The following is a 21,587-nucleotide window of genomic DNA, read 5'->3' on the forward strand; positions in this document are numbered from 1 at the left end:
AACCAATCAGGATAAAGAAATTTTAGTTCTGATTGATCAAAAATTTCAATCTTTAACGTCTGCTATTGCTTATGTTTTTACGCATGTGCGAGATTTGTCTCTCCAATCTTCAATTCGCAACATTGCAGCAGCTAAAGCTATTTTCGAACGTATTCAACATACATTGATATACATGGTATATACGAACAAATTTCGTTACCTCAGAGAGAGTGAGTGATTTTAATATGCATAAATTTTTATATATTTTTTAAAAACAAGTTAGTATAATTATTTGTTAAGCTCGAGACTGCGCACCTTATTGGGAAAATAAATGTCGATAAAAGAGAATATTCTAGCCGTACAAAGGCTTTTTAGTATTAAAAGCATTTGTCAATGCTTTGACATTTGACGAGAAATTAACGAAAGAGAGAAAAAGAGATCATTAATAAAAGTATTCACAACTCGACACCGCGACCATAAAGAAAAAAAATGACTGTTATGGAATTCTTTGGTTGTGCCTTTTTGGCTTTTGGCCCTCCACTAGCTATGTTTACGTTCACCATTGCTGCTGAACCCATCAGAATAATCATATTGATAGCCAGTGCCTTTTTCTGGCTTATTTCGTTGCTACTGTCATCTATACTTTGGTATGCCGTTGTTCCTCTACAGGAAAATCTTGCATTTGGATTAGTGTTTTCTGTATTGTTCCAGGAGAGCTTCAGGTAATTTTTATATTTTGATGTCTAATTCAATTGCGTATTTAAAAATCATATATTTTATATACATACACATGTATAGAATTTATCATTTGTTTTATATTTTTGAAGATACCTACTTTATTGGGTGCTGCGTAAAGCCGAGAGAGGTTTGGAGAAAGTTACAACAACGCATGTGGCAGATAGCAGACACATATTTGCTTATGTGTGTGGTTTAGGTTTTGGCTTCATGAGTGGTGCCTTTGCTCTAGTTAATGTTCTGGCTGATGCAGTCGGACCTGGTACCATGGGGCTATGGCAAGGCACTGAATACTTCTTCATCATATCAGCTGCCACCACACTGTGCTTCATTTTACTACATACATTTTGGGGTGTCATCTTCTTTTCTGCATTGGACAAAAGAAATTGGGGACATATTATCTGGGTAGTTGGAACTCATCTATTTGTCTCGTGTATGACCTTGCTCAATCGTTATCAAGCATATGCAGCCAGTCTTTTGTCTGCATACATAGTATTAGTGATAACAACTGCACTCGCATACAAAGCTTCAGGTGGGTGGATTCAAACTTCAATTCTCCATTTCCAAAGAAACTGAGAGTTTACAAAAGTTACTTAATAATATATGATTGATTAATAATTCCATCTTTGAGCATTGTAATAAAAAACATTCTTTCCACTTACTAGTCTTATAAAAAAATTGTTCTTTGCTTCATTATATATAATATACATAAGGATGTGTTTAAAAAATAAGTATACTTTTTAAAAATTACTAAGTTTAAATGATATGAAAAATGTAGATATGAAATATTGTAATTGAATGATAAATTTTGTGGTGGTGTAAAATACGTTCTGAATTCTATAAAGAATACATTTCACTATAATTGCATAACATTTTGAGGACATTTAAAAATAAGTATTTTGACACGAAATTTTCGCGATTGTTTTCCCCTTGAGAAGCTTCAACACTGAACACTTTTATTAAGCTATTGGCCCATTAAAAATTTATAGACAAAAACAAAATAGCATTTTGATCTGAATGACATTGAATTTTTTCCTCGTATGTTTAAAAAAAAAAAAAGAATTTAAAATATAAATGTAATTACATACATATATATATGTGTGTGCGCGCTCGCGCGTATATACATCTCTATAATGTATAATTGTCATATAAATAAGATATATATTTGTGCATCAATTTTCACCGTAAAAATGAATTCCTTGACTAGATGAAACGAAGAAACTACGAGTCAATGGAATTGCTTATTAATCTATGTATATAAATATTAAAAAAGAAAGCCATCTGATGATTACCTTAAAATAATTGTGACCTATATCTCTTGAGATTTAATTAATTTAATCTTCACTTACTACATTTTGCAACGATTTATTGTCCAATTCATATTATATTTCATATGACAATAAAATAAAAACAATTTTTGTACAATATATCACACAATTGTGTATATCATTATTACCTCTTCGAAAGTGCAAGATATTTTTATATAATAATTATAATTACAATAATCATTTCGCATTATTGTTTAATTATAAATAAATTTATATGACGAATATATGCATATAATGATAAATTTATATACATATATTTGTATACTAATCTTATATATATATATACGTGCAACGTGCGCCATCAAAGCGCAAGCGCAGAAATATACCTGTCGTACATAAAACTGAAAACAGAGTTAGCAATCTAATAATATATAAACGTCTATGGTCTGAGTGCATTTAGGGGGGAAATCGGAACGCACCCCTTCATGGAACATACGAAAACAATAATGGCGTATTCTGTGAATATTTCTGTAGAGGCGCCTATTGAGAACCAGATACAGGAAATTAGTTACGATGGCCAAGAAATTTATCAAGCGTATGTAATAATTTTAGAAATAATAAAGAACATATTAAACAATATTTAATTAATGCAATTTTAATTGGGTATTAAATGTACATTATAAATACATCTCGTAATTAACCTTAGTTTTATTGAAAAATTGAATAAAATTATTAGATATTGTATTATATATTAAATCTATTAATTATGCAGACCCCTTACATTATCGGAGAATTTGGCGAAAATTGCTCAAAAGATTGACTTCAATAAAACAAATGGTGAGGAGATAAAGAAGGAGCAAATAGAAGGTGAAAAAGGTGATGAGGATACAAAAGATTCTACTTCATTTCAATCCTCTTTATGGCCTTGGGATAGTGTCAGAAATAAATTAAGGTTTGTCATATTTTTTTTATACTTCGAATTCTTCTCTTTTATGCAAATAATAAGTATTCGATTTGACAATTAGATACATAATGATTTGCTAAACCTAAGAATTGAATTTCACTTTTTTTTATAGGAATGCCTTGACGGAAGTTTGTGTATTAGCTGATGTACTCGCAATAGCAAAAGAGAAAAATTATATGGTATTAGATCCAGTGCCTCAGGAACCAGTTGAAGTAAAGCCTATGATACAAGTATATGCTAGAAAAAAGGCATTGGCAGGAGCAGCATCAGTTCTCATGCTGGGTGCCGAGACTGCGAAATTGTCAAACTGAATTAGCTAGAACGAAATCCACTCCTGACTTTCATATTGAATTATTAAGATTACGGCAAAATTGGCGTTTGAAGAAAGTATCCAATTCTATCATTGGTGATCTTAGTTATCGAACTGGTTAATATCTATTTTTATTCATTTAACATTATTCATTTAAACATATTTTATATTTTTTTGGAAAAGTGATTTGTGTAATTTTAATATTTTTATTTGTTTTAAAAACTTGTGCCATATTTATATTTTAGCTGGCTCGAAATATACACAAATGGGTATGTTTGAAGTTACGAAAGCTGAAGAAGAAGAAAAAAGTAATAACAGTCCGCCGGCATCCCCTAATGCTGGTAATAATATGTCAGGGCAATCTCATATTTCTTCAAATTCAAAAATGTCTGCCTTACGCGTAACCATACCTAGCGAATTGCAAGGTGTTGCCTATATTGAAGTATTATGTCAGAAAGGTAATGTGACTGAAAGAAGAAAAAATGATTTGTCTAAAAGTATATTATATAAAATTTGTATGCACAATGTATATAATATACATGTTAAAAAGTGAGCACGTATACGTTTCTTTAGATCAAGAAGATTTATGCAATGCGAATATAAGTTTGCTTAATAGCAATACTAATAATTCAAATGCCGATATGCATTGGCAGCAGAAGTTAGAAGCTGCACAAAATGTTTTATTTTGCAAAGAACTATTTAGTCAATTGGCACGAGAAGCTGTGCATTTACGCGCGCCTATACCTCATATGGTTGTTGGAAATCAGATAATGGCCACAGTATGTATCTTAGAACTAAAATTAGAGATAATTTTCCATCTTTTTTTATGTAATATTTTTTATTATATATTTATATATTATATTTTTTATATTTATTCAAATCGAACAATATATTGTGACATGTACTTAATAAACTGTTCTATTTATTATATTATACTAGGTACTTCCTGGAATTCAATTAATAATTGGTCTATGCCACAGCACAGGCAACGATAAGAAACCTATTGCTCCACCGCCGCATAAAACGGATCACGATCATGTGTTGGAACATTCTTTACATCAACTGTTGCGTGAAGTGCATTATAAGAATAGTCAACATCCATTTCCTCATCCTGCCTCAGGTCCACTTGGGCCTAGTAAGCGCAGATACTTAGCCGGCCCAACCGCTGCTGATAAATACGAGCTTCTTGAAATGACGAAAAGTCAAACGTTACTAGAACAGATTATTCAACAGGCACAACATTTTTTCATGCGTTTGCGCACGGAATATGTATTAGACACGATAGCGAAAGAAGTGAAAGATCCTCTTATTGTTTCACATTGGAACGCATTAAATTCACCGACACAATCCTGTGTAAAAATTAATATTTTGACGCATGGATACGACAGCGTATGTCGGACGACAATGATCGTTCACGTTGGTGAAAAATCATTGAAGTGCGTGTGTCGCGATGGTAGAGTTATGCATATGAGTTATGAGCCCCAGGAGTTGAGAGATCTAATTTTTTGTCAGGTAAATCTTCTTTACTTTTTTATTAACAGTGATTTGTAAGATATGAGTATAAAAATTTTAAAGTTTTATAAAACATTTTTTTTATTGATCAAATAGTATCAAATTTGTTTTTTATATACAGATTTATCAACATCAGATAAATGCAGTGCAAGCTCTGGCCAAATGCATGGGCTGGCAATTTTTAGCAAATAGCTCACATCTTGGTCTAGGTTCAGTGGAACCTCTCGGAAATGCTAGTAGTTGTATTCTAGCTTCGCCAATCGGTGACAGGTATTTTCTTATACTTGAATTTATAATATAAAATTTTCTTATGTATTATATTTATTGATTACATAATTATATTTACAGAATGATAGCTGTACGATGTGAACCACAAATGGGTGTGCAAGTTGCTATTGCTCATTCTCCTCGAAAAGATTTCTTTCCTGGTCAACTTGTTCGAGAAAGAAAATGGGAGAATCTAGGAGGTTCCTTTAAAGAAGTCAGATGGGATAAGATGGAAGGGAAAAATTTCCTTAATAAAATGGAATTACTAATGTCTTCTTTAATGAGCTCTTAAGTTGCAAAAATTACAGTGAAACTTCTATATATTTTTCTTGTGGGACAAAGGATTTTTTGGTATTTCCCCTTTAATTTCCACTTATTTCTACTCACATATTTAATGATAAAATGCATAGTATAAAAAGTTGTTACACATGATTAACTTAGAATAAGAAAAGGGAATTGTATAAACTAGAATGCACTTTTCTATATGTTTCTCGTATAAAAATAATGAGCCAAGAGAGTCATAAACAGTAATTATAGATAAATAAGAATAAATAAGAATTGTTTATAATAATAATAATAATGGAAAAACTAGACCCACGGTTGCGCGGCCGATTCGCGCAGGAGCCGAACACGACCGAGCAACGCCGAAGCTAACTGATGATTGACGTTAAACATTCACTGCACGCCACTATTTGGATCCGAATAATGAGTGAAAGTGCTACGTCACACGGGCTTTACGCCATTAGTGATTAGGCGCAATGTAGGTAGAATTAATCGATTATAAATTCTGATTTCGATTCTGTAATTCAAATGACAGTAAAAATTACAAAAATGAAGAAATATATTAGAAAATTTATAATTTGATTGATCCAAATTTAATAAATTCATTCATTTTTGTAATTTTCACCCTCATTTGAATTACAGAATCGATACTCTCGTTGGATTTGGATGTCATTTTGCATGGAAAATAACCTAAGCGAAATAATACAATCATAGATCTTGCATTAAAATCATCAGGCAATATGATATGAATTTCACAGATTTAATAAATAGTAAACGTGTGGAAGTATTTTTCAAATTTCGTGTGCCTTTTCATTGCTGCGCATGCTCGTATTGCCAGAATTTCGTCGGCATGATAGATCTAACCAAACCTTCAAAAGTGGCATCTTTAATACTTAATCCTTTTTACACTATCAAGCAACAATTTTTACTTTTTAAACTTTTGTTTTATGCAAAAATATTGATTAAGTGTACTTTTATCAAAATTATTGAAGTAGAGCGGATTATTCTAAACATTTACCGGCACAGAAATAAAACTGAAGAAGAAAAAACTCAAACAGGAAAGAAGGAGTCGGAGAAGACATGATCTAGTGTTTAAGAGACACTTGGCTCATTAACTCCAAATTTGATTTATATTGTTATTCTGATTGGACTGTTTATTCTGTGATAATGGGCTCTGATTATACGAACAGACGATGGAGCAATTTACGTAAAGTGTTGGAGAGATCTGGTCCGTTTTGTCGACCGGATTTCGAGCCGTCTTCCGAGAATCTGCAGATGCTCTTAGAGCGCTGCAAAGTACTCGTTGTCGGTGCTGGTGGTTTAGGATGTGAGCTACTAAAAAATTTGGCCCTTATGGGATTTAGACATATCCATGTGATTGATATGGATACAATTGAGTTGTCTAACCTCAACCGGTAAGTAAGGTTATGTTACGAGAGATATTTCAGAGATTTCACTCATAAAAATACAATATTTCTATTATACCTGATCTTTTCCGAGTTTTTTTCATTTTTATTCTATAAAAAAAATGCTGGCATAAAATCTGTATAAAAAAAATATTTTTAAATAAATATTTTTTATTTTAAAAAATTTATAAAAAATATAACATATATTGTGCAGACAGTTCTTATTTCGTCACAAAGATATTGGATCTTACAAGGCAGAGGTAGCTGCAAAATTTATCAATGTTAGAGTACCTGGTTGCAACGTAATTGCACATAATTGTGAGATACAAGCTAAAGATTCAGCATTTTACCAACAGTTTCATATAATAATCTGTGGATTAGATTCAATTGTCGCAAGAAGATGGCTTAATGGTATGCTAATATCTTTGCTTGTCTATGAAAATGGTACGTTGGACCAGAGTAGTGTTATACCATTGATAGATGGTGGAACTGAAGGTTTTAAAGGAAATGCTCGAGTTATATTGCCTGGTATGAATCCATGTATTGAGTGTACCTTAGATCTCTATCCTCCACAGGTGAATATATAATCTCCCATATCTCCCTTCGAGATCTACAATATCAGAGTAGAATATTTTGTGTCATATATTAGAAACTTTTTTATGTTTGTATAGGTCACATATCCTCTATGTACAATAGCCAACACTCCGCGTTTACCAGAGCACTGTGTAGAATATGTTAAGATAATTCAATGGCCAAAAGAGAACCCATTCGATTGCGCGATTGATGGAGACGATCCCCAGCATATAAACTGGATTTACGAAAAATCGATTGAAAGAGCGACGCAATTTGGCATACAAGGCTTAACATATAGACTTGTACAAGGTGTCATCAAGAATATCATACCAGCTGTGGCATCGACGAACGCCGTTATCGCCGCTATCTGCGCGACAGAAGCATTTAAACTTGCAACCAGTTGTAGCGCATCTTTAAATAATTATATGGTAATTATAAGTTAACAATAACTTTTAGACAAAAGTACTAATTTGGTAAGATCATTTTTTACGCATTTTTACATCTCGAGTACAATATAAATCATATTATAATTATATCGAATTATATCGATATTTTGATGAAATAAACAGTACAAGTACAAAATGATAAATATCTTATTGTTATGAAGGTACTCAACAATTTGGACGGAGTTTACACATATACTTATGAAGCAGAGAAAAAGCAAAATTGCCTGGCATGTAGTCAAATACCACGAGAGATTGAGATCAAAGATTCAAAATACAAACTGCAAGACTTGATTGAGCATCTTTGTGAACGACCGGATTTCCAAATGAAAAATCCCGGGCTTACAGCTATTATAAACGGTAAAAGTAAAACTTTGTACATACAAACAGTGTCGAGTATCGAGCAAAAGACTCGCGAGAATCTGTCAAAGACTCTGATCGAGCTGGGTTTAAAAGACGATACTGAAATAAACATCGCCGATGTTACAACTCCCAATACAGTTATTCTGAAATTAAAATTTTTACACGATGATCGAATAAATCGGCAGTAACTACTCCGAGAATTTTGCTTTCATATATCGTAATTCTTCTCTCATTACTTGTATTTATATTATTTAAATTAGTTTTATATATATAAAGCAGATTAAAAAAATATAACAATAAAATCAAAAATTACTTAAGCATCATTGCATCTGAAAAAATTTTAGTCATAACATAATGCCACAAGCAAATCAACTAGTCATTCTTGCTATATTATAAAAATGCTTGACTGTGATTGGTCGATTTACTTGTGGTTTAACGATTTCTTATGATTATGACTAATTTTCTCACATGGTTGGTCTTTATGCACGCGATTATTAGTGATTACACAATATTCTACATATGTTTATATGAGAAATATCTTGTTACATGTCAATATCGCTAAAAACTACAATTCTGTATAATTTGTTACACATTATTTGTTAATAATTATTAGCGCGATTTTTTTATGATTTTTAAATAATGTAATAAAATATATGATATAAAAAAAATTAATCTGAAGTAATAATCAATCTATAAACAAATGTAGAAATATATTTAGTATTTGAATAATAAAAACATGATTATAAATATTATTCTACATTACTATAATAACATCCTCATCTTAATCAAAAATTACACAAGAAATATTAATTTGTCACATAAGATCAGAATTGTTTATAATCTCCAATTGTGTATCATTTATTGTACATTACTTGTTAATAATGATTTTTTTGTAGTTCTCAAATAATATTATAATAAAATATATGATAAAAAAGTTGATCAATAATAATAGTCAATCTATATATATATATATATATATATATATATATATATATATATATATATATATATATATATATATATATATATATATGTATATATATATATATGTATAAAGAAATATATTTATATATATAATATTTAAACAATTAAGACATGATTGTAAATATCATTCTATATATTTCTGTAATTACATCCTCATTTTGATAAGAGATCATATATCATAGCAAAATTATTAACAAATAATGATAATTGTAAATATAAAATCCAGCTTGTATAATTAAGTCTCCAGATTAAGATGATATTTTTTTCCTTTTTTTCTTTCTACAAATATATATAGTACTTGTGTATTGTATATTTAACTACATTTACAGAGAAAAATGGAGTAATATATAATGAGTCATGAAATATATGCAAGTGTCAAAATTTATACTTGTTAGCTTATTATTAAGCATTTTTATAACAATTTTTTTTCTTTATTTCATATCATTACATTAAATTTTATATTGCATATAAATTTTGTGCACAGCCTTCATTTGCATAATTTTATATTATTATTTATTTCAATTAATTTTTTTTTTCTGGATTGCGATAATTAATCTTTTCTTTTCATCTAATTTAAAAATATTAAAAAATTATAAAGAGTCTCCAAATAATGCCAAAAATTTGATTGTAAACGCGATTGTAGAATATTTAAGCAAATGATGGATAGTGCACATTGATATTTTGTTATACAAGCACACTCTATAACATTCGACATATGCACAACTTGAGTAGAAAAAATATCTATAACAGATACATTATCTATCCCTCTTATATAAAACTATTATTATACAATATTCATTTGCATTATTTACGGTTTGTGGTGAGTCGTCAAGTTAATATTACTCTCCATACTTTTTTTTGTAAAGATCTATTTTTTTATCTCGCTCACACAAATAAAGTCTCCTTCAATTTTATATATATTTCCAGCTTCTACTAATCTAACCAATTTAACCAACTTCTAACAATCTGTACTACACACACAATCTATAAAATTTGCGCACAGTAGAAATAATTTATATAATAATTGTATTTTTGTTGGTAAGGGGTATTTTCGCAACGAAACACTCGGTGAATCATTGGCATTTCATTGTTTATGCAATGTCCCAGAATGGACACTCTCCAATTGTACAATTTGTTAATCCTTATTATAGTATAGTTCTCATAGCTGGACATAAAATAAAATTGGCTAATCTAGAACTAGTACTTAGTGAATCGCATTTTGTGCAAATATTCAGATGTTACAATATATATATCGCTTATCCATAAAATCAAATTGTGATATTAAAATCCTAAAGTGTATATGTATACATATATATGTGTATGTGTGTGTACACATAATATTTTATAAACAAGGTATTAATTAATTTACCTTTATTAAATACATAACAATATTTCTTGATGAAAAATAGCTCAAAAGTCCTGAATCATTTCTTTTTATAATGTTTAAAGAGAAATTATTAAAATCTATTCAACATACACACAAACATAGAGCATTGTTATTTAAACAGGCATACGTGAACTGCACATTGGATATGCAGCCACACAAACTTCCATTCGCACGGCTCATGGACATATATCTGTTTAGTAAACGGCACTATGCGTATGATTAAATGTCAATTTCATTTAATAATTTCTCTCTCTATTAAGCAGAAAAAATAATAGAGGAGCCTTTTTAGCTTATTTTTCATCAAAGAATCTCACTATGTACTTAATGAGCAAGAATTAATTAACATTCTGTGTATAAAATGAAGAGATGCATTCTATATAATTTTATAACTTTAGTTATATAGGAAAACGAAAATATTTCTTAATATATTTTGAAGTTATACGATTCACTTCTTTTAGCTTAGCCAATCCAATGTTCCGCAGAAAATTGTCACACAAAATTGTTACATATAAAACGTTAGTTCAAAATTCGTAATGCATTACAATTGCAAGTAATCGTCATATGAATAATTAACAATCTATAAATAGTAATAATACGATCCATGGTCCACATTAAAAGATACTCTGGTATAACTTAAATGTTGAAAAGTTAACATATAATGTATAATAAAGTTTGATTCTCGACAAGGCGGCAAAACTAGATATTTTCGTCGAATAAAATATATAGACAGACAGGTAGAGAGGAAAATATGTAAATAGTAATATGTATTAAATGGTAAAACTTGAGACTTCCATTGGATAAATGAAGTACATAAGTAGAAAAGTAAAGAGAAAGGAAGGAAGGTAAATTGATAAGTCATGAGGTGGATGCATATCAGACGATTACTGATGGCAAGAGCATAACGATGATTTGTGTTTGAAAGTGTCCAGCCTTTTACTTAGATCACTAAATGAAAAATATTGAAGTAGTGCATGATGTCAATATAAGTCATGGTATGTATTAGAAAATGACAGTGTTAGGCCTTAGCATCGACTTCCATAGCAACATCCACAGCTTTCTCAGCCTTCTTTTTCTTCTTTTTTGCCGACTTCGGATTTGCTGAAGAGTACAAAAGATTCTGAAATTTTTAATTATTTTTAATATAACAATAATAATTAAAAAACTGTTATACATTTTCCTTATCATAATGTTTTACCTTTAATTCAGGATCGTCCACAACACAGTCAGATTGATAGATATCGAGATCAAAGGGAATTCCTGTAATTTTATGAGGCCCATTAGGCATCAAAAGTACTGTAAATTTGAATTGTGCAGCATACTCATTTGGTTTTTCATAGAGCACCTGTATTAAGAAAAAGGAATTAGAACTTTTCTTATGTATAATACTGGTACAATTGTTACACAGTTGGACAGTAGACTATGTAATAACCAATAACATAGACACATAAATTTTAACTCATAACAAGATTTTTTTTTATACATATCACAAAATAAAATTTTATAATATAAATTAAAATTTTATAATAGATGTGTTTTAATTTTATACATATTATATTCTTGAATGTATTTTTTTCTTCTTCAAAAAAATAATATTTGTATATAATTAAATTATTTGTATAATTAAAAGAAAAATATATGCAAAAGAAAAATAATTGATCTTTTTATAAAATGCACAAATATATGAAATATTTTTTTTGATTGCATAATTTTATAAAATGTTCTAAGATATGAATTATAAGTGACCTAGTGTCCACCAGCAGAGGGCTAATACATATAGATTAATATATATAAATATTCTTACTTGGAATGGCTCAATCAACCTATGGTTTACACATTCAACAACAGCCATTTTCGCTTTCTTTTCGTCTTCAAAGGTGCGTAAATTGAATGGCATGAGACCATGTTTATGAGAGACTTCCGAATAGAACATGCGAGATGCCTTCAATTTAAGTTGATATGTCTCCTCTGTCTTTTTATATATTGTGACTCGAGTATCCTGTTCCCGTCCTATCCCTTCACCTGTACTAACTAGTACATCCATTGCATACACCTAAAATTATAAATTAAAATACAAGTAATTGATAACAAGGTTATCAATATATTGACAATATTGTCAACAGCTGAGTTGTTGGATATTGATATATGTGTGAAAAGTATCAATAGAGTGTATTTTTTATTATTCATATTTAATATTTAATATTCTAAATCTTTTGTAGTTTCGAGACAAATATTATAAAGTATATTGTACTTTTTTGCATTTACACTAATCAAATTCGTATGATATTAATATTCATATTTTTATTATTTTATAAATGATTAACTTCCAACTTGAATTATATATAACTTAAATGTTGTTCCAAGTGCATAGCATACATTTTTACCTCGTGAGTTTCAAGTGTATACTTTTCATGTTCCTTCTTTTGTGCATCATTCGGATTCTGAATTATAGTTTTTTCTCCATCAATTTTAAATTGTTTCAACTGATGACTTAACATGCCCTCGATTGGTTTACATTTATAGGCATCACATATTTTCTCTACTGTGCCTGTTATTGTGTATGTCTGAAATATATAATAATATATCAAAATTTGTTTATAATTTAATTTGACATTTTAATTTAAAAATAAATAAAAAAGCAATATAGTACACAAATATTTTCAATCCTACCTCTGTACCTGGCTTCAACAACCTTAATGCAGCTTGAGAAGCAAAATGTGCAGCTAAAACTACATCTGCTTTTCTGCCTGTGACTTTCTTCTCTGGTGAAGAATTTATGACAATGGTGTGTGCCACTACAGCTATGAAACCATCGATGTGTGCTCCTAGATCACTACAATCATATAATTTTATCAATTGTATTTGTCAAAAAATAAAATGGTAGAAATAATTCATATATTATTTGACATGTTAAATATTTTCATAACATATAATATTATTTGTATTATTAAATTTTGTAAGTATTATACTGTAAGTATTATATTGTAAGTATTTATAAAGAAGCAAATTTTTTTTTTAAATAAACTCACACTTTAACCATATCCTCATCCTTGAGGATAAGATCAGGTTCACTAGCAATGGGTGAGAAGTGACAAATGCAATTATTGACTGATATGCATGTTGGAAAAGCAATTCCCTTTTTAAGTTCTTTTTCTTTCTTAAAAACTTTGTTAGTTTCTTCAGTAAGTAGTTTGTCACCAAACTCACATATTTCTCTCACAGAAGCTCCAGCAACACATTTGTCTAAGACTTGCTTTAATATCCCTGTAAAATATATATACATATATTAATACATACATATATTAATATATACATATATTAATATGATAAAATTATGAAAAAAATTATATGTCAAAGTTATATCAACAAAACTTTTGGAAAAATTTTTTTTGCAAATATTTCAATTGCATTTAATATACAACCAAATTATCTATTGATTATTCATTGAATATATTATAAAATTAATATATAAATCATATTTAAATATTTATTGCCAGTACTGGAAATATTATATAATAATATATATAATGTAAATTATAGATTTTTGGTGTTAGTAATGAAATTCAAAACACAACCAAAGGATAGAATCTGTTAGTCATAATTCAAATAATACATGCATGTGTGCACGCGCGCGCGCGAGCGCACACACCACACCACACACACACACACACACACACACACACACACACACACACACACCACACACACACACACACACACACACACACACACACACACACATATGTATACACATACCTATATAAGTATTATAATTTTATGTGAACTCATAAGACAATGAACAGACACATTGTATATTATCTTAGAAAATCATGTAAAATCGCTATTAGGCCAAAAAGATAAGTGTTGCAGTTATATACAGCTTATATTTAGTGCAAAATAATTAAAACGAATCAAGAGGAGCAAACGGCATGATTGTACGATCGCGGCTGAAATTGTATGAATGATAGACGATCGCAAATAAATAAAATTCGTTCATTGAGCGAGCATGCATTTGATAGATCAAGAAAACGCTATTGGATCATATTGAGGAATGCTTAAAGAAGACTTAAAGGTCTAGCACATGGCTGCGGAATAGCCCGGCATTGGCTTGCCGAATTCCATATGGCAACAATAAGAAGAATACGCGCGTGCAATACACGTTTACGGCCACAGGAATTTTGCCCGACTACTATAGAAGCGTTCCCTTACGGTTTACGATTTCGCCGGCCATTTTATACTTGGTGACAACCAAGTCTTCGGCGATGGTCTTTTCAGTTTCTTCTTTGTCCGCCATGTCTTCGGCACACTATTATCGAAATCACGTGACTCCAGCACAGACCAGCACCTCCTATAATTCCTTTCCTCGCCGTCCTCGGTCCTCGGCCTCGGTGACAAACACCGCGAATCGACACCATAGACGTATAAGACACATAGATGGAAATCTCTTCTTCCGAATCCGGCACTCTGGCAATCATTTCGAATTGGAGGGACAAATCTTGCGCATGCGCAACGCACAAGCGCTAGTAGATACTGTAAATGCTTCAGTCACGTATTTATTTCGTTACAACAAGGGATATCATATTAGACTTTAGACTTCTCTCGACAAAGGAGTAAAAAATATTAAATATATATATATGTTTAAATGATACTTTTGTTGCATTTCTAATTTATAAAGTAATTTGTAAATAAAAAAAGTACGTGGCACTCTCTATTTACAGATAAATCTCTGACGTAAAACTTTACTGACAAAAGGCTGCGTTCGAGTTGTTGCCAACTAAATAGCGTCGAACAATGTCAAATTTGACAACTGAACATATACATTTTTAAATTCCTTCCATTACTTTCCGTCTCATTTTGTAAAAGATGTACATCCATTTATATGATTGTCATTATCGCTGTTTCTCGTGTGTCATAACAGTGATAATAGTCAATAACTCCGAAATAATTTCTTAACGATGCATCATAACCTTATCAACAAATGTCAAACTAGCATAAAAGGAGCGAAAATTTAAGAAAAAAATTGTATGTCTCGCAAGTAGAGACGATTCGAAAAGTTTTTTTCTCATCGATGCCCACATGGATTTGCAAACGGATATCAATTCACTGCGACCGCAAATGGCATTACGAAATGTGAACTCTGGCAACATATTTAATACACCTTTGATATCATTCGCAGGTATATATAATCGAATAAGTACATTATAAATGCATCCTCAATCTATGATAAATTACCATCATATCTTGTCTGAATTTATTTATGAAAATTAATCAAATCTAATATATTTCTCTTTTCAGAGATGTGGTATCAAATATTTCTATGGGCCCTATTCTCTTCAATATTTGTGCACACAATCGCTGGCGCGATTTGTTTTGCTACTTTGCGACAGCACAAATACGGCAAGTATGTAAGTTTTAAATGTTTTTTATATGGGAGTTAGACACAATTCATGAATCATTATATATACAGATTTTTTCCGCTGCTTATCATAATAATGGGTGTATTGCTACCATTGACATCGGGTGTTGTTAGTTCGGCGGCAGTTGCATTTGTATACAGAGCATCTGGTTATCAAATGCCTCCTTTGTATGCAATGTTTTGGGGGATTGGACAGACCGTGGTACCAGTGTGTGTCGGATTCACACGAATCTTAGCGACTTTGTAACCCAATGTTTCAAGAACTACATTTGTGATATTTATCTGTATATACAAGAATGATGATCAAGTGTCTTCTAAGTTATATATATATATATATATATATATATATATATATATATGTATATATATATATATATATAACAAAATTATGTACATACATATGTATAGGTAAGTTTATCAATGTATATCTAGTTACCTTCGCATCTATTATCAAACTGATTGTAAAAAATGATAAACAATGAAATTTTATTGAAAGATAAGTATTAGAAGAATTTTATAATAAAAAACAAATGCATTTATCGTACATCATAGTGAAAGCATCATGATATCGATAAATTAGTTCTTTTGATTATTTTTTTTTTATAAGAGATTGATCTTTTTAAATTTTAATATATGTTCTCTATATTTTATCATAAAATACAATGTTCTAATTATGTTATACAAATATTAGAATAAGGTGAGTAAATCTAAATTATTTTACATTATTTATATTATGTAATTGATCATATAATCCCTCTCAAGACTTGTCTGTTTTCACATGTTGCTTAAAATCATTGGCAATATTTTTTATATCTATTAACCCTTCTTCCAAGGCTCTCGAAACTTCCATTCTTATGTTTTCATCAGAAGTGCTTAGTAAATTGAGTACCAAATCTGTGTGGAAAAAAATAATATTTATTGGCTGGTTTCACACTATGAAGAAACAGATATATTTTTTTTAATTATTTCATAAATTATTACATACCATGGTGTTTGGAAAGAATCGATATTGCATCAGACTCTAATTGCTTTTGGAGGAATGCGAGAACAGTTGTTACATGTCTGCCAGACATATGTAGGGCATTTTGCGTAGCAGCAGTGAAAAGCACACTAGTAACTAGATGCAACGCCAATGCAGGATCCTGTGTGGCGTTCAATTCCTCCAACAGAGCTTCTCTGTGAGCGTATATCTGCGGTCGCTCTTTCTTTTTATCATACTTTTTTAGAACCAAACAGCAAGATGCCATCGCTGCATCAACGGTATTCAAAAAATCCTCCACCGAATCTCCCATTACTGTTTTATGGATAGCAGTCAATGGTTCTTTAACATCTGCAGGTAGTTCGAGCAATAGTCTTTGTCTCATCTCTGTCGTAAGATTCTCTGTCACTTGTAACATATTCTGTTGAGCAGCCAACTTAAATATACTTGTTACAAAATCGAGACATAGCGATTTGAGTAGATATTTGGTCAGTGGGGCTTGATCTGCTTTGTTTAAATGTTTGATGCCCTTGTCGAATATTCGAATATTCGTTATTAGAATATTTAGGCGCTCGCTAATTTCGCTTAGGTTCGTGGTCTTGTTGGATTGCGCTAATTGCTCTGCCAATGATAAAGCGGATTTATTCAATTTCGGTTGCAGATGATGCGCTAATTCGTCCGCCAAATCTTCAATTATGGATATATTCTCATCTTTCATAACTTCCGCTTTTACATCTTCCAAAGATATTAAAGTAATCTCGCCTTTTCCGACTGATATTTGTCTCGTCTCATCTTCATCGGACTCATTTTCTTGTATCTTTCCTTGAAGATACTTCTTTTTTATAGACTTTGTCTTGGTTTCCCTGCCTTGGCTACCACCACCCGCTTTACCAACAACTGCTTTTTTTCTTCGTTCTTCTTTTTTATTCGTTTTACTTTCAATTATTAGATTCGCAGATTTTGATTTCAATTTATTTTCAACAATAGATTGAACCCATTTTCCATTAGCTACTATTTCTCGAGCCTTCTGTTCCGCTACTGTTTCAAGAGATTTAGTTAAAGTCTGTAAGAAGACATCAGAAACTGCAACTGTTTTTGCAAATATATGCACATTGACCTTTGTCTTCTTTGTAGCTAATTTCAGAAGAATTTCCGCATCTTCATCACTAAATACAGATGGTAAAAGAGGATAAAGATCAACGAAAGACCCAGTCGCAACGATTTCTTCAATATTAGCGTCAACTTGATCCATTACCACTGTTCCCACAGCTACTGATTTTAAATAGATCATGGTCTCGTTTGGAAAATGACGCTTTATATAACCTGATGGGTCCGATATCCCGAGTCTTGTTAGCGCGTCATATTCTGAAAGATAAAAATACATTAGATTGATTGATATTTAAGAATTCTTTACAAAAAATTGTTCAAAATTATATATTTTACCTAAATATCCATTCTGCTTATAAAAGTTTTCAACCCACTCATTCTGACTTTTAGAATATATAGTAGGTATATAAATGCTGTTTCCACTCTGTTTCCCAGTTACAACTCCAGGCACCTGTTTTACTTCTTGCAAACCATCCAGAATTGCTAGAATAGAATAAGATAAATAGAAAATGTAAATTTTATAAAGATGAATTCTAAGTAATAGATCTAAACAAAGATAAATTGTTTTGTTCCAATCAATATAATTGTTTTATACATTAAATATATATTTTATAAAATAGAAACAAAATTACTTAATTATGTGAATAAGTTAGAAAGTTATCATCTTTTTATAATATCAACATGTTAAATTTTTGCACTTACAGAAAAATATCCTTTCTGGAACACCACATTGACCTAATATTGCAGATAGTGGTGTAGGCTTTGTCACAGCAGACAAAGCACCTCTAATTTTTGCTCTATTTTTAGCTACAAAACTTTCAGTATAAAAAATTTTAGGATCTTGGAGATCTTGTGTGGCATGTATTATCTTTCCTAGCTCTTTTTCAATAACTGATTGTAAAAATTCGGCAGGTAAATTATAAGTAAGTGTCAATTCGGCTACATTAATACAACCGTGTTGTATGAGCTTGTCATTTATCTCTTCTGCAATTTTATTTATATAACTCCTATCGATGAGTTGTCCCAATATTACTTTTAGTCCTTTATTGTGCTTTTCAATCTCCGTTACTACTTTGGTTACTTGTGATAAATTAACATTAAGAATTTGTGCTAGGTCAACTAAACTAACTTTTCCACCATGAATATACAATTCATCTTTGATTTCCTTTCCGAGATGCTGGGGAGTTACATATTCTTTGCCATCATTAGTAAATATAATATCTAGAAGCTTGTTTTCTACCAATGTTGTTATAATCTCTATACAATTTCGTTCAGAAAGCCTGTAATATAAGTTTAATTACATTAGATTGCTGTAAAAAATGACAAATATTATTTCAACATATATAAGGAGTTTAATTGAAAATTCTTAAGTTTTTTTTAGTATTGCAACGTCTACAACTGATATAAAAGAAACAATATACAAACAATAAGTAAATTTTAATTTTAGTATATTCTTATTTATGTAATAAATTATAATAAAACTAATCTTTCTTAACAACTCATATTCAATAAAAATAAACTTGTCAATATATTACTATTAACATTCCATATGTTTAAACTTGCTCAGAAAATTCTCGTGAACTATTACAAAACTATACGCAAGATATGAATCGAATTATAAAAACGTATCTGTAATTTTAATATAATTTATTCGCACACTTTACTATTATTTACAATTATTTTACAATTATCAGATTTTTATAAGAATGAAATTATGTTATGATCTACAATGTGGAAATTAAAGCTGTCTCATACTTTTGTAAAGTCGAGCTGAGCTGTGCCTTCTGGAAATCAGCGGCTAGCCTCTTAATTTCTTCCCAATCCACGCTGGACATTTTTCTTTTTATATCATCTAACTTGTCACTCTTTAAAATTGAAGAAAGATGCAACTGATACACTCTGGAAACTGCCAAGTTATCGAATTGCCAAATTCAACCTCATATAGAGCACAGAGATTTTACTGGAGTATCCTACCAGCATGCTCTATTGGAAAGAAATCTGTAATATCTATTGAAGATAAAAAGGATCATTGAATTAATGAATCATATGAATTTTATGCCCCATTAATTAATTTACAGAATCTTTTTTGTTGAAAAATATTTTTTGATATATATTTTTAATTCAATGAATTTATATTTATTTATTAAATTATTCGTAAATTGAACATTTCAATGTTTTTTCCAAAATATTATGACAAATGATCTGATATTGATAAAACAGCAAATAGTGCATCAAGTTTCGTAGAGTTTAATTATAGATGTCATCACCTTGACGTTAAAGCAGCGATGCATTCCTTTTCAAGAGGGCAGTTTGAAATTCTTTTGAAATCCGATTTTGTTCAGGTAAGGCATAATTTTATTCACCGAAAAAGGAAAAAGGTTTTCTGAACGCTACCTGCTTTGGAAAGTTAGTTCGGAAATCACTAAATGCAGTTGCAACTCTCTCGCAGACAAATAAAAGGTTTTATATGTGCATTCCACTTTGATTCCGGCTTTTTTCCGAAGAAGACGCGGACGCACGTGTATGACATCCCGGATATCGAATTAAAGTGAGATCGAGCAAAAGACGTAGTATTAATTAAATTCGAAGGAAGAAAAAGCTTTTTGATCGTCGATCAATAGTAACGTGAATTTGTGAAAAGATATGAATTCTGACAGATACGAGACATCGTCAAAGATGCAGGCATTGACCAAGCTATTCGACGACGAGTCGCTCGATCATCCGGATGGATCACCGATGTTAACACTCGATGAAAATTCAATACACGTTGAATCAAATGTGATGGAAAGCCAGAGCCAATCTTCGGAAACGGAAGAACAAGCATTGAAGAAATTTGCGAAGAATTATTCGATTCACTCTACGATGAATGACATTTTTGAATATTTTGATTATTATTTTGATCATTTTGTGTATTATTTTGATTATCTTTATTCTAAAATTCAAGAGATTATTTACATTATCATAATATTGCTTTTACCATTCAATGCATTGTTTAACAAATATGAAGAGAGATATGAAATGGAACACGTGGATTTGGTTGATTGGGAGATCTTTGATGAGCAAGAGAACAAAGAAGAACAAGCGACGTTGGAAACCAAATTTTCGAATTCGACTGAGAGTCTTCTTTCGAGACGAAGCTCATCATCAGATGAAGACTTTATCATAGTATCTCTATCCGATGCAGAAGATTTTGCGAATTAGCAGATGCTAGTGACGACGAAGCATCATCTTTAGCATCAAGCGATGTTGGCGAAGCAAGAACAAACCGGTAGAAAAAACTGCAAAAATCACAGGAAATTCACGGAATATCTGAGAAGATTGCAAGTATTCTTTTAAAAATAAAAAAAAAAGAATTTTTTTCATACTTATATCGTGCATATAAATATAAGCGAACTCCTGCACGTATTCGATACGTATTTCTAAATATTTTTATAGGAATATTTTTCAAATTCTTTCTCTTACGAACATGTATTTTATAATTTTTTTATATAGACTTGGATCAAAGTCGAATTGAAAGATCTTGAATAATTTTGATAAGAAATAATCTCTCTATTCAATATATTAGGATTAAGTACAAAAAGTGAAATTACGTATGTTAATTTGTATTCTATTTTT

General features: G+C 30.5%; 6 protein-coding genes across 7 annotated transcripts; 4 read left to right on the top strand and 2 right to left on the bottom strand.

Moving 5' to 3' along the window:
* The first annotated feature begins 41 nt into the window (after positions 1-41).
* LOC126851217 (gamma-secretase subunit Aph-1) lies at positions 42-2,141 on the top strand. The gene is made up of 2 exons (XM_050594935.1): positions 42-701; positions 807-2,141. The coding sequence occupies exons 1-2, from the start codon at positions 469-471 to the stop codon at positions 1,288-1,290; spliced, it is 717 nt and encodes a 238-aa protein (XP_050450892.1). The 5' UTR covers positions 42-468; the 3' UTR covers positions 1,291-2,141.
* A 307-nt stretch (positions 2,142-2,448) lies between these two features.
* Positions 2,449-5,358, top strand: LOC126851182 (mediator of RNA polymerase II transcription subunit 17). The gene is given in 9 exon segments (XM_050594859.1): positions 2,449-2,577; positions 2,755-2,934; positions 3,059-3,232; positions 3,234-3,373; positions 3,502-3,714; positions 3,830-4,035; positions 4,196-4,768; positions 4,890-5,038; positions 5,117-5,358. Coding segments are annotated over 9 exon segments (1,956 nt in total). The 5' UTR covers positions 2,449-2,467; the 3' UTR covers positions 5,328-5,358.
* Positions 5,359-5,514: 156 nt separating this feature from the next.
* LOC126851184 (NEDD8-activating enzyme E1 catalytic subunit) lies at positions 5,515-8,849 on the top strand. 2 transcript variants are annotated; one of them, XM_050594861.1, is made up of 5 exons: positions 5,515-5,795; positions 6,508-6,732; positions 6,938-7,298; positions 7,395-7,724; positions 7,904-8,849. In XM_050594861.1, exons 2-5 carry the CDS (start codon positions 6,593-6,595, stop codon positions 8,288-8,290), a joined length of 1,218 nt encoding a protein of 405 aa, XP_050450818.1. In that variant the 5' UTR covers positions 5,515-5,795; positions 6,508-6,592; the 3' UTR covers positions 8,291-8,849. The 2 variants fall into 2 exon arrangements, with proteins under 2 accessions (XP_050450818.1, XP_050450817.1); XM_050594860.1 differs by lacking the exon at positions 5,515-5,795 and having other exon boundaries at positions 5,810-6,732.
* A 600-nt stretch (positions 8,850-9,449) lies between these two features.
* LOC126851113 (proliferation-associated protein 2G4) lies at positions 9,450-14,866 on the bottom strand. The gene is made up of 7 exons (XM_050594718.1): positions 14,680-14,866; positions 13,500-13,734; positions 13,141-13,303; positions 12,855-13,034; positions 12,275-12,523; positions 11,669-11,815; positions 9,450-11,590 (listed from the first exon to the last, which is right to left on the bottom strand). The coding sequence occupies exons 1-7, from the start codon at positions 14,762-14,764 to the stop codon at positions 11,489-11,491; spliced, it is 1,161 nt and encodes a 386-aa protein (XP_050450675.1). The 5' UTR covers positions 14,765-14,866; the 3' UTR covers positions 9,450-11,488.
* A 174-nt stretch (positions 14,867-15,040) lies between these two features.
* LOC126851114 (transmembrane protein 170A) lies at positions 15,041-16,386 on the top strand. Its single transcript, XM_050594719.1, has 3 exons — positions 15,041-15,646; positions 15,766-15,871; positions 15,938-16,386. Exons 1-3 carry the CDS (start codon positions 15,547-15,549, stop codon positions 16,131-16,133), a joined length of 402 nt encoding a protein of 133 aa, XP_050450676.1. The 5' UTR covers positions 15,041-15,546; the 3' UTR covers positions 16,134-16,386.
* Positions 16,387-16,502: 116 nt separating this feature from the next.
* LOC126851112 (E3 UFM1-protein ligase 1 homolog) lies at positions 16,503-19,954 on the bottom strand. The gene is made up of 5 exons (XM_050594717.1): positions 19,728-19,954; positions 18,675-19,252; positions 18,309-18,455; positions 16,872-18,230; positions 16,503-16,780 (listed from the first exon to the last, which is right to left on the bottom strand). Exons 1-5 carry the CDS (start codon positions 19,805-19,807, stop codon positions 16,644-16,646), a joined length of 2,301 nt encoding a protein of 766 aa, XP_050450674.1. The 5' UTR covers positions 19,808-19,954; the 3' UTR covers positions 16,503-16,643.
* Between the last annotated feature and the right edge of the window lie 1,633 nt (positions 19,955-21,587).

Source organism: Cataglyphis hispanica, chromosome 7, assembly GCF_021464435.1.
Source record: "Cataglyphis hispanica isolate Lineage 1 chromosome 7, ULB_Chis1_1.0, whole genome shotgun sequence".
Classification (NCBI taxonomy): domain Eukaryota; kingdom Metazoa; phylum Arthropoda; class Insecta; order Hymenoptera; family Formicidae; genus Cataglyphis; species Cataglyphis hispanica.

Coding starts and splice junctions, on each gene's coding strand:
- LOC126851217 (XM_050594935.1), top strand. CDS start 469: ATGACTGTTATGGAATTCTTTGGTTGTGCCTTTTTGGCTTTTGGCCCT. Junction 702..806: donor TTGTTCCAGGAGAGCTTCAG/GTAATTTTTATA, acceptor ATATTTTTGAAG/ATACCTACTTTATTGGGTGC.
- LOC126851184 (XM_050594860.1), top strand. CDS start 6,485: ATGGGCTCTGATTATACGAACAGACGATGGAGCAATTTACGTAAAGTG. Junction 7,299..7,394: donor TAGATCTCTATCCTCCACAG/GTGAATATATAA, acceptor ATGTTTGTATAG/GTCACATATCCTCTATGTAC. Junction 7,725..7,903: donor CATCTTTAAATAATTATATG/GTAATTATAAGT, acceptor ATTGTTATGAAG/GTACTCAACAATTTGGACGG.
- LOC126851113 (XM_050594718.1), bottom strand. CDS start 14,764: ATGGCGGACAAAGAAGAAACTGAAAAGACCATCGCCGAAGACTTGGTT. Junction 12,524..12,854: donor ATACACTTGAAACTCACGAG/GTAAAAATGTAT, acceptor TTATAATTTTAG/GTGTATGCAATGGATGTACT. Junction 11,816..12,274: donor GGTTGATTGAGCCATTCCAA/GTAAGAATATTT, acceptor TTCTTAATACAG/GTGCTCTATGAAAAACCAAA.
- LOC126851114 (XM_050594719.1), top strand. CDS start 15,547: ATGGATTTGCAAACGGATATCAATTCACTGCGACCGCAAATGGCATTA. Junction 15,647..15,765: donor ACCTTTGATATCATTCGCAG/GTATATATAATC, acceptor TTCTCTTTTCAG/AGATGTGGTATCAAATATTT. Junction 15,872..15,937: donor CGACAGCACAAATACGGCAA/GTATGTAAGTTT, acceptor TTATATATACAG/ATTTTTTCCGCTGCTTATCA.
- LOC126851112 (XM_050594717.1), bottom strand. CDS start 19,807: ATGTCCAGCGTGGATTGGGAAGAAATTAAGAGGCTAGCCGCTGATTTC. Junction 18,456..18,674: donor TCCAGAAAGGATATTTTTCT/GTAAGTGCAAAA, acceptor ATTCTATTCTAG/CAATTCTGGATGGTTTGCAA. Junction 18,231..18,308: donor TAAGCAGAATGGATATTTAG/GTAAAATATATA, acceptor TTTATCTTTCAG/AATATGACGCGCTAACAAGA.